At 33.4% G+C, this 13,722-nt stretch overlaps 1 protein-coding gene across 1 annotated transcript in view; it reads right to left on the minus strand.

Moving 5' to 3' along the window:
• LOC106129671 (uncharacterized) overlaps positions 1-13,722 on the minus strand; it is a 52,263-nt gene that overhangs the window by 38,061 nt on the left and 480 nt on the right. The window contains exons 2-4 of the mRNA XM_060948591.1: positions 13,409-13,533; positions 12,968-13,076; positions 7,054-7,170 (exon numbers count right to left, since the gene is read on the minus strand). Of these exons, the coding sequence (XP_060804574.1) occupies positions 7,054-7,170; positions 12,968-13,076; positions 13,409-13,533 (351 nt within the window). The remainder of the gene's footprint in view (positions 1-7,053; positions 7,171-12,967; positions 13,077-13,408; positions 13,534-13,722) is intronic.

Below are 13,722 nucleotides of genomic sequence, written 5' to 3' on the forward strand. Positions count from 1 at the left end.
AGTATATATATATAAAATATTACATTGTGTTCTTTCTAAATTATATTAACTTTAAAAGAATGTGTCAAAGTACCTTAAATCCTTCTCAGTACTTCACATACGTGTATGGTATTGTAATCATTAAATTAACTTCTAAAACTATCTCCACTAAGACCGAAGGTAATATTATATGAAAAATATTATGAGTTCTGAGACAAATGGAGCCTGGCACCGCTTAGGGGACCCTCCCCACAGTTGACAAGCAACAAGGGTTGATAAAATGTGAAAATTATTATAAACAACCTCCATGAAAGTTGCCAGTGTTATAAATTAAGCCCTGTTTGAAAGTCAGTAAAGTTTTCATTCAACTTAAGTTTTACTTTATCCTCACACAAGACATTCCTCAAGCTCCAAACAAATATGTTGTCTATTTAAACCAATTTAAATATTGGGTTCTTTTTTTAAATAGTGTTTTGTATAAGATTTACAGATTAAAGATTACTTATATCCCGTAAAGAGGTACCCGTACTTTGTTTAATAAAATTAATAGAAATGTAGAAATATATTCATTGTTGTCTTCATATATTTTAGCTTCAGTTTTGTGGCCGGGCTGCCTGATGTAACCCACTTGCTTTTGTGGCACTGTGATGTATGTGTTCTTGCCCCAAAGTCGGAACGACATCAACAAAAAGATAAAGAGTGGCACTATTTTTCTCTTTAGGTGGTTTAATTAATTAATAAAAATAGAAAATAATAAATATTAAATTACCAAGTTTTCCTAATGGTCAAGAACCCTCTAGCAGCCTTTCTTGTATTTCCATTGTTTACTAATGAGAAGCGGTCACTTAGACTTCTTTTCACCTCGGACTCCTCTTTAAGTTTCTCTGCCGAAGACAGCCTTAAAATCTTTCCACTAATTATGTGTTTCTTCCTTACTGTTATCTGACTCTCACTTTCAGATCTATCACACAAAGACACTCTCTTCCCTTGAAGTTTTTTCTTTTTAGCATCAACTTTGGACCCATCTATAACATCACGACTTTTGTACCCATCACCATCACCAAACCCTTGAAGAAAACAGAGCATAATGTCCTCAGGATACGTATCCTTCATTTAGAAGGTCATTTTTGAATCAAGTTCAATTGAGGTCACCAGGTATAGAAAATTCTAATTTAAATTGACTATCAATGCCACTAGGTTAAAATGAAATCGTAACCACCGAACATCGTCATTTTCACACCTTCCAAGCCACTTCAATTAATTTATAATCCACCATTGAAATACTTAGTTACAAAGTAACGGAATCGCAATAAATGAAGTCACTTTTGTGCTATTCTCTCAAAATTATTTTAATTATTAGAAGCAAACCTATTTATTATTCAAATGTAGGCCGCGGAGAAATGTCCATGTGACAGTTATATTTTCGTTCGAAAACCGACGGAAGGAAAGTTGTGAATTGCGTTTAGAAACACCTGCACAGGCTATAACAGCTGTCGGCGAACTGAGTGATTACCAACGAACCGGTTCGCCACGCTCGACTCGAATCGACTACACGAATCTACGAATGCCACACACAAGGCGGAGGTGCAAATCGGTGTGATATGAATGACAAATTATTTGTACCAGTCTTAGTAGGTAACTTTTTTTTTATAAGGTGTTCTATTCCGATTGATTTGAATTTTAAAGTGATGTGTAGCTTCGAAACAAGTAAGGTTACTTTTAAAAGCTTTAGAACAAACAAGAAAAAAAAAATTGAGTACTTTTTTTAAATCGTTTAATTTATACATTACTCTGTTACTTACTTGGTTCATAGGATCTTTTAAGAAAAAAAAAACCCTTTTGCATTAATTTTTCCAAGAATTTGGATCTATTGGACATACATATAACCAAAGAAAAGGGCGATGTCCTGTCTTAGCCCATTCTGGCCCCACACCCATAAACTAAGGGTACCTACCTACTCGAGTTAATCTATTCTAATGGTACCTACTGTTAGCACACCCGCCATAATAAGGGAAACCAGAAAGGGAAGCCGGGATCAATACAATAGTCCTACATGAAAATCACCTTGACGACGAGATCAAAACTTTGAATATCTATCCTAATAACAATATTTTTGTAATAATCTAAAACTTCATTAGCAACTCAAAAATTAAAATTAAGAAATGTACATAATAGGAATCTTTATGTAATGTATGAACATAACTAATAATAATATATTGTTGGAACCTAAAATACTGAAAAATACGTTATATTTTTGAAAACGGAAAATTCGTACAATGGGTTTTTACCTTTCTATTTGCATAAGTATAGTAGGTACCTAAATATTCAGCAATATTATCAAAAAATACCTACATCTAGTTATAAACAAGGATTTACGTCAGAGCTAAGATTTTAGTAAAACAATGACTCTTAAAACTCGAAACAACTAAGTAAGCCAAAAATCCGAAATCAACCCGTTACATTTTCGGGGTTCCACATATTAATACCATTTTTCTAAGTCTAATTAGTTGATCTTTTTTTTTATTAAATATTTAAAAATTCGTTGTATTCGTAATTTTAGAAGGGGTCAAGCATACTATATTTTTGCTAGATACCCATGACAATGCTAAATATGACAATAAAAAAATCTTCACTCAAAAAAAAACTTCGAAGGTTTAGAAATGATTTAGAACCTAGATATTAGCAAAAAGAAAATTAGAATTTTGCAATTTCAATAAAAAGTTATATCTCCTAGATACGTGCCAATGGTCTTAGAACTGAAGAGACTTGGTGGTCGAGGGTGCAACTAGACAAGGAAAACGACAGGATGTAAAAGTGAAATGTAAGTATCAATTTTTCCTATCGATAGTTCCCCCATCGATACGAGTCATCTCGCACTTATCCGGTTTTCCTAACAGTGTTTTGTTAACAAAGTCACGTTTTTAAACATATTTGTCGCAAGCAGTTCTTATAATTTATGGAATTAATAAACATTTACGTTGTTCCAGAAGCAATTTGTCTAAAATGTAAACATGTTAAGAGTATGTTTACGTATTGTTTATACTGAGATGACGATGCTTCCTCGTACATCAAAGATTTTTAGGAAACGCCCAATAATATTGATTTTTTTTTAATATTCACGATCGAAACAGTTGGCAGCGAAATAACTAGATTATAATTGAAAATAAAGTCTCCTGCGAAATAAAATGTAACAAAAAAACATTTCCTGTTTAAAAGGACACAATAATACAAGTTTCCTTTCCCATAATAGGCACTTTGTGCTTAGGTATTGCTACAATAGGTACTTATACTATAATTACCTATCTCGCAGCCTCTACACTCATTATACTGATAAACATACTTACATGTCTAAATAAATGTAGTGTTAACGCTCTCTTTTTTGTTTTCCTGTGTGAAAAAATGTCTGAGAAACCATGAGAAACCAACAACGTATTGAATCAATCGATTGTATAACCTGCAGTTTCATAAACACAATCTAAATTTTCCCCAGGAAGCAGTAGATCCATTACCTGCAGTAGGTCATCTTATCGTTTGGCCGGGTTAACCTCAATTCAGCATGAATCACCTTTTCTATGGATTCCAATAAGCTAAAGTTACTGAGTACTCTTAGTGCCTCGTTCTTTAATGGAAAGGTGTCTTTTAGTAAGTTTTTTAATCTCATGAAATACCATGTTAAATTACAAAACTGCCCAAGTAATAGCTATTTCTTTCTCTTTAAATATTTTCATGTTAATCCTAATTTATTTAAAAAATACCTAACTTTGCTTTTCGAAAACGACTTATTCCATTTAACATAATACCTACTCATTCCAAATATGTCAGCTATTAGAAGTACATAAGCTTTAGGTTTACTTTTAAAGAGATAAAATTAAGACTTACAGTATCGCGGTAAAAAAGCTACAATTTAGGAAAAATCTTAAAATAACGACGGACGACAAAACGACGAAACTATAGATATAAAAATCAACGTATATACCTACTACACATATATATCACGTTATTATCCCTACGGAATGAACAGTGCCAATAGTCTTGAAAAGACTCGAACGCCAGCTGAAGTATTAATTAAAACCTACACAAATACAGTTTAGATTTCGAGACCAACAAAAATACGGCCAGTGCCAATGTTATTATTGCATCTACGTTATAATTTTAATAAACGTATAAACAATTCAGACATTGAAGCGACGAAAACAGGTGGCATCTGGTGGCATGGCGTTAACTAAGTAGGTAGGTACCTATTCACGTGACGATGATAGGAGGCGGACCTACTATTTTTATATTCACGTGTTGATCAATATCTAGATTCGGCCACATGTCCTTTTCTCGAATAAACTATATCTAAAATAATTATTCGAGAAAAGTAAATAAGTAAATAATTATTCGAAAAAAACTATAATCTAAAATAAATTGGGAGACAAAATGTAATATAAACGACATTTCTCAATTTGTGTAAATCATAATAATAATAATATCTTAATCTTGCTGTTTTTTAAATATCTTCATAACAGAGGGAGCAGTTAATTAGATATTAAATTAAAGTCGCGTTAACATCTTAAAAATTACGTTTAAATCAACTTTATACTTAATCTAGTGAACCTGTAAATACCGAAGACAATGCTCAAAAGGCAACAACGTAAAATTATTTTACTAAATTTACTGGCGAGCAAAAAACAGACGACTCTAGAAAACACCAGTTTGTTAAACTCTTTACAATCGGAGAGACTCATCGATTTCCGTTTTTATTGTTATTCCATTGGTTAAATAGGTACCTAATTTGTTTATTCTACCTAGGTCATATTAATCAAAGTAAATAAGTAAAAAATAAAACTTAAGTACCTAAGTAGTGAAATAAAATACGCATTTAGCATGCATTTTTTCAGTTTAGTGTTTCCATAGAAATGCCAACAATAACATGAAAATTTTCGTCTTTACATGAAAAGAATATGAAAATTTGTGTGTAACAGCTTCTCCCGAATCCTTTCAAGGTACCTTACATCTACTACTACTACTTATTGCCTTGTTGAAAAGTCAGTTGATAGAATCGCGATCTTTTGCTATCCAATCTGTATTGTAATTGTCTCGTATACATACATACATAAAATCACGTCTATATCCCTTGCGAGGGAGACAGAGCCAACAATCTGGAAAAGACTGATAGGCCACGTTCAGCTGTCTGGCTTAATGATCGAATTTGAATTTGAATCTCAATTCTATTATCAAATTCATCAGATTCAAATTGTGACAGGTTGCTAGCTATTGAATCCTAAGTTTATAAGCTTATCCCTTAGTCACCTTTTACGACATACATGGGAAGAAAATGAAGTGTTTCACTAAACCAAGAGATAACTTTTGGTTCATTGACTGGAAAACAAAACATTTGTCAGCAAATTTTTGATCTTTGGACATGAAAGCAGTTAGAGGATTTACTTTGCGACCGTGAACCATGATTGTCACACGTGATTACGCAACAAACGGAATGTAGAGACGATGATAAAAGTCGAAGTAAATCTTATTCAAATTATCCGTGATACTTAGCAGATATGTAGATAATTGTTATTGTAGTAAGTAATAACTTAATGAATTCAAACTTAAACTACCTATCAGTAGATAATTCAATTAAAATAAGTACCTATCTAAATAAAAGTCTTACAACTTTGCTGCATGTGTTAACAGGAAATAAGACCACAAAAGCAAGTATTCCACGTGACTAATTTCAAAGGCCCTAATTAATGTTTCAGTTTTCAGACAAGTGAAATATACATTTAAAAAGATGAAAAAGTTTTTTGCAAATACATTAGTATATGTAGGGTTCACAGATAAAACAAATTCTTTTTCGCTAAAAAGACGAATGAAGAATCCAGTTGAAAAAAATTTTTTTAATGATTTTTTTAAGAGACAATACTCCGCCTTGAATATAAACGATTATAAATGAATAACCCAGTTCAATAAAAATTAAAATTGATGAACAAAAATGTAAAAATGACTGGCTTGGTTTTATAAACACAATAAAAGATATTTGATAACTTTTGTATTCATATATATATACTGTTTCACTTTGCTTGGTTGGATTTGTGTGTAGGTAGGTATATTTCTTATTTCATATTCTATTATTTTTAAGTTGTGACTCAACTGCCTCCGCAAAATATTAAATATCCAAATAAATTATGCCACCTACCTTCTTCGCCAGTGGAAGCCTTCAGCTCCAATACTATGTCTCCCTTTATTCCACACACGTCTGATCCCATTCAATGGCAAGCTGTCTCTTCTTAAACTCCACCTGACACGATGGGGTTCACTCAACTCATCTTTACTATCCATCACCGCACAATTAACATTAATAAATATTCATTCCATTCACAAGAAACGTGAAAGTAAACTACATGCCATTCGCAAAATTATCTCAGTTTCATATTTGTTCTTCAGATAGATATGAATGATGAATAAATAAACATTTGAGATAGCAGCCATTCTACCTGCTCGTTCGCCGATAAGAGGAACATAAAAACAGAAGTGTACTTACTTCATACCTAGTCGTATGTAAGCATGTACTTTACTGCTAATAAAATTTGCAAATGACGTACAATATTTTTAGGTGTTTAATAGGGAAAAATTAATGCTTCGTTTCAAAAAAAGCCTTTGACCATTGGTCCTGCATTGGGTGGGTGAGGTTTCTATACGCAGCGTTTCAGTTTTTTAGAAAGTTTCAGAAAATAACGTACTTAGTGGTCATAAAAACGATAATGTAGCATTCTACCTTGAAAACGACGAAGAGCTTGCACGCAAAGAAACGTGGATGAAGCAAATATGTAGTCTCTCTCACACGGTACTGACAGGATTGTTATGTACATGATTACGGTAAGAGTTCCTACATGGTGATTCTGCTAGAGCGAACGTTTAACTTAGCCCTGAAACTACGTATTTATAGCTTCTACTGATACATACATACATACATATGATCACGTCTATATCCCTAGCGGGGTAGACAGAGCCACCAATCTTGAAAAGACTGATAGGTCACGCTCAGCTGTCTGATGAAGAAAATAAGAGTTGAAAAGTAAAGTGAGTACTTACTGTCCAGTAAAGGCAGGTGTGGGCACGCGCAGATGGTGACCGCGCCTCGGCCTCTCGGCGTCACTGCCGTCGCTGGCCTCCTCGACGCCGACCGCACTGCCGGACCCTCCCGCCGACCTTCACAAAAATTAAACTGTTGGAAACTCTTACTCTGCTCATAGAAGGATAAAGAAAATATAATGTTCACAGAGCATGGTAAATAAATAAACTTCTGCTCGCTAGGGGATTTTTCATAGAAAAAATAATATATTCTTTCTGTTTCTAAGCGTCGTGATAACTGACAAGAGAAAGAGAGAAGATAAAATATGTTTATTATCAAAATTCGGAACACCGGAATATTCCGGGCGAGCAATTCGGTACCATAAGCCTTTTGAACGATTGATATCGGCTTATTAAGATAACTTAGTTTAGATAAACTCCAAAATTCGGTATACACGGAGATGATGACTTAGCAAAATTTGTTCTTTCTGAGATACCTGAGAAGAAAGTCTGTTATCGTGACATATAAATATTAAAGACATCCATCAATATGGAAACACTCGTGGAATCCACTCTTACAAAGTCACGGGCAACGACGAATGTCGACGATCGACGTTAGCCGAGAACTTTGCTCTGAGATTTCGTTTCTTTTTCCTTTGTTAGACAAATAATATGAGCTGTAGGTACTACTAAATTGCTCGGCATAAACAGTTTTAATAGGAATAATTATATAAGCTACTTATATAGAGCTAGCTATAGAATGAAATATGTATTTACTACTGATTTAAACTTTCGCGTTGCATTATACTATACTTATTTATAGAAAATACAGATATTATCTAAAGGCGCTGTAACGACCTTTATATTATCTCGGACATTTATTTCCTGTATTATCTACAAATGAAATATTTATATTATAAAAAAAATATAAAAGCATAAAGGTAAGCCAATAAATGAGATTTTTTTAGATATACGTAGTAGTCATTTATACCTACGAATACATATATACTTGATAATACATGGCTTTAGGTATTCCAATAATTACATACTTTATAGCAATAATTAAAGATTTTCCCAAAATGTTGCGACTTTCCTCGTGAAGAAAGTTTATTATTAAGGACAAGATCAATTCTTTGGCGAAGTCTGTTACATAAAAGTACATTAGCTTTTGAGTTGAGTTTCGCTCTCAACGTAGTAGCAAAGTAAAATGTTACTCTGTTATTCTTTCTCTGTGCCAAATTTCTTCAAAATTGGTACATAAGTTTTTTCTTTATAATACTCGTATTAGTATGAATTACAGATTAGATTTCACATTAGATTAAGTATTCGCTTAACATATGTATGTTTCTTTTTATTTTTCAAGAAACGTAGAAGCGTTGTGTGAAAGGATCAAATTAAAACCTAAAAGTGAGAATGAACTTAAAAATAGCACAATATTTATTTATAAAATTTAGCACTATCACAGCAAGCTGAATTACTTACAACTTAAGCCTAAATTACCGTAAGTTAAGCATGCATGCATATGCAAGATACCTTTGCATGATAAGCCTATGACAAACCGCAAGCAGGAACTATGGAACCTTGGTATTGGTACAAAACGACCCCATGCGGTACCTAGAATTAATTAATTCCTACTATATTAATCTAAGTATGTATTAAACGTATGATTAACCCTACCTACTAAAAACTTATAAAAACTTACTTTACTGGTAAAAGTTTATGAGAATTTTATGATTTATAGATATATAAAGCAGTTTCGGCTTCGAACTTATAGGAACCGCGATAAAACAATGCCTATATTTATATTTTTCTTTATAAATAAACATATGTAAGTACGTAACAAATTGTAATCGAATTTTGAATTCTAAGTAAAATTTAATTTTACTGCACATCAAGTAACACAACATTGGTTTTTGTTATGTATTTTTATTCCAGGTGGCTTCTTAGGCACTAACCAAATTTTCTGAGCAAGTTTTCTAAATAACGTTACAGAGTAAACCGACGAGAAAATTTTTTAATTTGGTATGTAGGTTTCTTAACCTTCTTAGTATTTGCCTTCTTAGTAATCCCGGAAGATTCGCCTAGTGTGTTTTTAAAAAGCCACCCTGTATATTTTACAATAGGTACATAAACCACGCAAAAACTTACCGAAATATTCTCTTCAGCCGACTAATGACTTGATATTTTATATACACTTTTTCAACACAATTCGTTCACAGTCACTTGGCTAACTCTAGTCATATCTCAATTTAGACGGCACTTTTGATTGGTATTCCATCATATCCCATTATTGATATAGAGACACTATTTTTTGGAAAAAAAAACAATTTGAATTGATGCACTTTTCAGTAATTATCTCTAGAAGGCTGATTCTGTTATCAGGGGTTGGTTCACCTGGTGAGTAGCCCTTTTTCTTTGTCTTAAGAAGATTGTCACCATACGCGCCACTGCTGGTGGCTGGAAATTTCCATCGAAAATGATGAATAGAATCAGCTTCCTATTGATAGGAATCAAAAGGATAGCTTCCTGCTTATATCTTGTAATCCATGATACTTCGTGCGCGTTTACTTTTTTTTTTAATAGTATAAGTTGAATTAACAATACAAATAATAATAAAAATGACTACGTGAAGGCACCGAATGGAACGCATAGAACGAGTAATATACTTTCATAAAGATTTGTATTTATAGTGATATTTCTTTTGACTTTACTGCTTTTTTCAAGTCGAACTGAAAAAAACCTTAACATACTCGTACGTATGGTTGCAAAAAATCTTTACTCAGCTCGGCAGACTTTGACTATGTTGCAGCGGTCATAGGTGACTACATTATTTTAGCAGTTTATTATTAGATGTTAAATACAGCTGCAACATTCAAATTCGAAGCATTTGTGTAAATTGACTGCACCTTTTTCCATGCCTACCTGTTGCTAAAATCTTAGAAAAGGTATATGTGTGATTCAGCTTTCATGTATATTTGGATTTAAAGATAGAGGTGCCGCTATTTCATGCTATACCTTCAAGGATTGAATCTAATGTTCTAAGAATAATGTACTCTGCTTGTTACTCGTAACAAGCGAAGGATGCCTTACAAGTTCATTGGATTACTCCGATGACACAATTGATTCAATTTGAATTTTTAATGTTAACATTGGAAGTCAAGTTTACGTATATATAAAGTACGTACGTACGTACTTATAAAGTAAATGAACGTTTGACTACAAGAAACGATAGCAAATTTCGCCGTTAACAAGAAAATGTCAATAAAATTACTAAAAATACATAGAAGGAAATTATTACTTAGTTATGTTAAAATTCAATATTAAAAATATTGGCTTACTAGATTTAATTAAATACCTAAAAATTTTAAAACCTTAACCTTTTTCTATTCTTTACAGCCAATAAAAATGTGGGTATAAAAATTCATAAGTACATTTTTATACCCACGATCCCAAACCCATAAAGAATTGTAAATTCCGAAAAGATACGGCGAAAATGCGCACGCAGTACACCGGCTTGTATCTGACTGAAAACAATTTAATTAACCACGTTTCTTACATTAACATCAAAAACCGGACTAAATTACAGATTTCAATTAATAAATTTTATGTGATCTCAATTAAAATTGATTCTCAATCCGGAAACAAGCAATCAAAAGCACGCCACTTTACACGATTCATCACTGAAATCGTACATTTTCTTACACTCAAATGCTACTAGATTTTCAGCTACACTATAACACACTCTTATTAACCGTTTTACAACGAACAATTTACATCGAACTGTAAATTTCCCATGCACAAGTCTTCGAAAACAGAGGCACTGTCATCTGAGCTGTGATGGTATTTCTACGGGATTATAGCTGTTAGTGGCAAGGGAATAGATGTGGGAGTTCTATGAGTGGTACTTGGTCCTAGGGAAACATGCGCAGTGGTGCATTGCGCACGATATTGATTGCAATCATATGTATGATGGGAAAACTGGCGGTAATTTTGGTTTATCCCACATTGTATATGATCGAATGAATTGACAATAGGATTTGTAGGAATGCCTTAAATTTAAGGCTTTTCTACAAAACTTATTCTAAAAATCTCATTCTTCGAAAGTAACTTGGAGTAATAAACTGGTCTTCTTTTTACTCCTGCATTTTTGTTTACGGTCTACCTTTCCTTATTTTTCCGCTGTTCTTGATAATTTTATATCAATTTCGCCAGTTAATGCTTAGAGGTTGTTTTCAACCATCGCTGTTCACTTTTTTTAGTCTAATTACCTCGATAATTTTATCCCTAATTTAATATAAGCTCTACGAATAACCATATCAATATAAATAATGAGGAAAAACCATATTGAAAGATGGCCTAAAATCCAGCAAGATCATAACAAGCTTTACAAATTTTCGAATAAAAATTGTTTACTGTTAGTGTTTCGACTCGCAGTTCGTTAAACTCAAAACATTTTATTTTATTTGTCCACATAGTTGACCATGACTCCTAACTAACTTTTATTATTCGATGTTTGTGAGCTGCTATGTAAACGACCTTGCATTAATTGAAACAAGTGGTAATTTGATACAATATAGGTATAACTTACCCATACGGAAAATAGTAACGGTTACGCAAATGCGGAAAACGAGTATTTACTTACACTCACGTTTTTTGTGTGACGCACATCAATTTAATTGAAACCTGTGCAAGAATTATCAATCGCGCATAATTAAAATTACTGTTAATAATTTAATGTCCCCATAGAATTCGGTAGGTATTCTGAATAGTAAAAATGACTTTTGATAATCCGAAAAACACATTTACGGTTTTTTTTAAATATAGTATGCAAATAATCGTGTAGTTCTGGTACTTTAGAAAAGGACTGTATCCTTTTTTCATTTTGTCATAAAAAGCGACATGTTAGCTGCCATTCTGCTGTGGTAGTAATTGGAAATTTGACTAGCTTAGCTAGATTCCTAGTTTCAATTACTCAGGAAGTAGGTTAATATTTTTTGTAAATTCTTCTCTTATAGCATAGACTAGGCAGCATAGACATTGGAATAATATAATAAATTATTTATACATCTTTTAGATGGACGAAGTCGCAAGCACTAGTAAGTACGTATAGCTTAGGTACTAATTTGTAATAATATTTATTTCTCAATGTTGAATACTTAAACGTATAACTAGGTATTCAAACTAAGTATTAATTATAATAAAAAAATTAAATAAAAATAAAGCTTAAGTACTTATTATTCGCCTACTCAATATTCACACTTACCTATTGTGTGTTTTATAAAACTTCCCGAGAATCCATGACAAGGTCAACGGGATTCTTATTCGAGGTCAGACGAACCGGTTAAGGGTAAGGGAAATCAATAGGTATAACTAGATGGAATCAGCATCCCGGAAACGGATGTAAATCCTATCTCCGAGAGAAGTTATTTTTGAATACGTCACATAAAAATATGGTTTATAGTAGGTAGTGACCTACATATTATAAAGTCCCCCATTATCTGTCCATATGTTAGGGCTAATGTCGGAAAGTTGTGGACGCATTGTTGAAATTTTGGAAAATTGGTTTTCTGAGGAAGTTCGGTGAAAGAGGGCCGGTCGCTAGTATAGAAAAAACTTATCAAAAAGTATTAGTGTTAGAGTGGACGCAACCACAAGACAACACCATCACCGCGATGACGATAAAAATCCTACTAATATTATAAATGCGAAAGTTTATGAGTATGTCAGGATGTCAGTATGGATGTATGTCACTCTTTCACGCAATAACTACAGAGCGATTACGATGGAATTTGGTATGTAGGTAGCTGAAGATCCAGAATAACATATCGACTACTTTTTATATCGGAGTTCCCGCGGGATTGATAGGGTTTCCATGCGGATGAAGTCGCGGGCGGTCTCTAGTAAAACATGAATATAAATTTTGTGTTGAACTCACGATATAAACAGCGAGGGTATGATGGGATCGATAGCAGCATCGAATGTGGGGACCGGCCGGAGTGATCGACGGGGCGCCGGCACTATGTCCAAGTAGTCCAAATCTGGATCTGAAAATAAAATTTTATGGGATATTTGATGATGCTGACATTAATTTATTCATCAGCTCTTTTGAGTATGAGGCATTCATAATTGTAAGCCGGTCAAAAGTTAGAAATACTTTTTAATGATATGAACGGGTAAGTAGGAACTTGTCGGAGGATTTGGTCTAATGTTCTTTTGTTTGAATTTTTTTTTAAATACATACAGGCCAAAATCATAACCCTCCTTTTTGCTATGCCGTAGCCGGGTAAAAATTAATTCAGATTGTAATGGTGATAGTAAAACAATTTTCATTGAGTTAAAAATGAGCACCTTCTTTTTGTCGGCTAATATGCCTTACCGTCATCGACGATAGAACACAATCCTGCATCAGAGACGGAGCGCCCGCGCACCTGCAGTCCTGGTCGGTCTTTTCTGAAGTACGACCAGTGGCGGGCCACCGAAGATCGGAGTATGCGGTTGAACCTGCCAAAATTATCATTTCGCTAAAAACATATTACCTACTCGTATTTCGCTAACGGACCTTCTTTCTTTATCCCTATTGACCGACTGTCTGGCGCAGTTCAATAGGTACGCGGGTTCCGACATTTTAAAATATCATCACACCATTACTTTCCTATGGATGTCGTAAAAGGCGACTAAGGGATAGGCTAA

The sequence above is a fragment of the Amyelois transitella genome, chromosome 16, assembly GCF_032362555.1.
Source record: "Amyelois transitella isolate CPQ chromosome 16, ilAmyTran1.1, whole genome shotgun sequence".
Lineage (NCBI taxonomy): Eukaryota > Metazoa > Arthropoda > Insecta > Lepidoptera > Pyralidae > Amyelois > Amyelois transitella.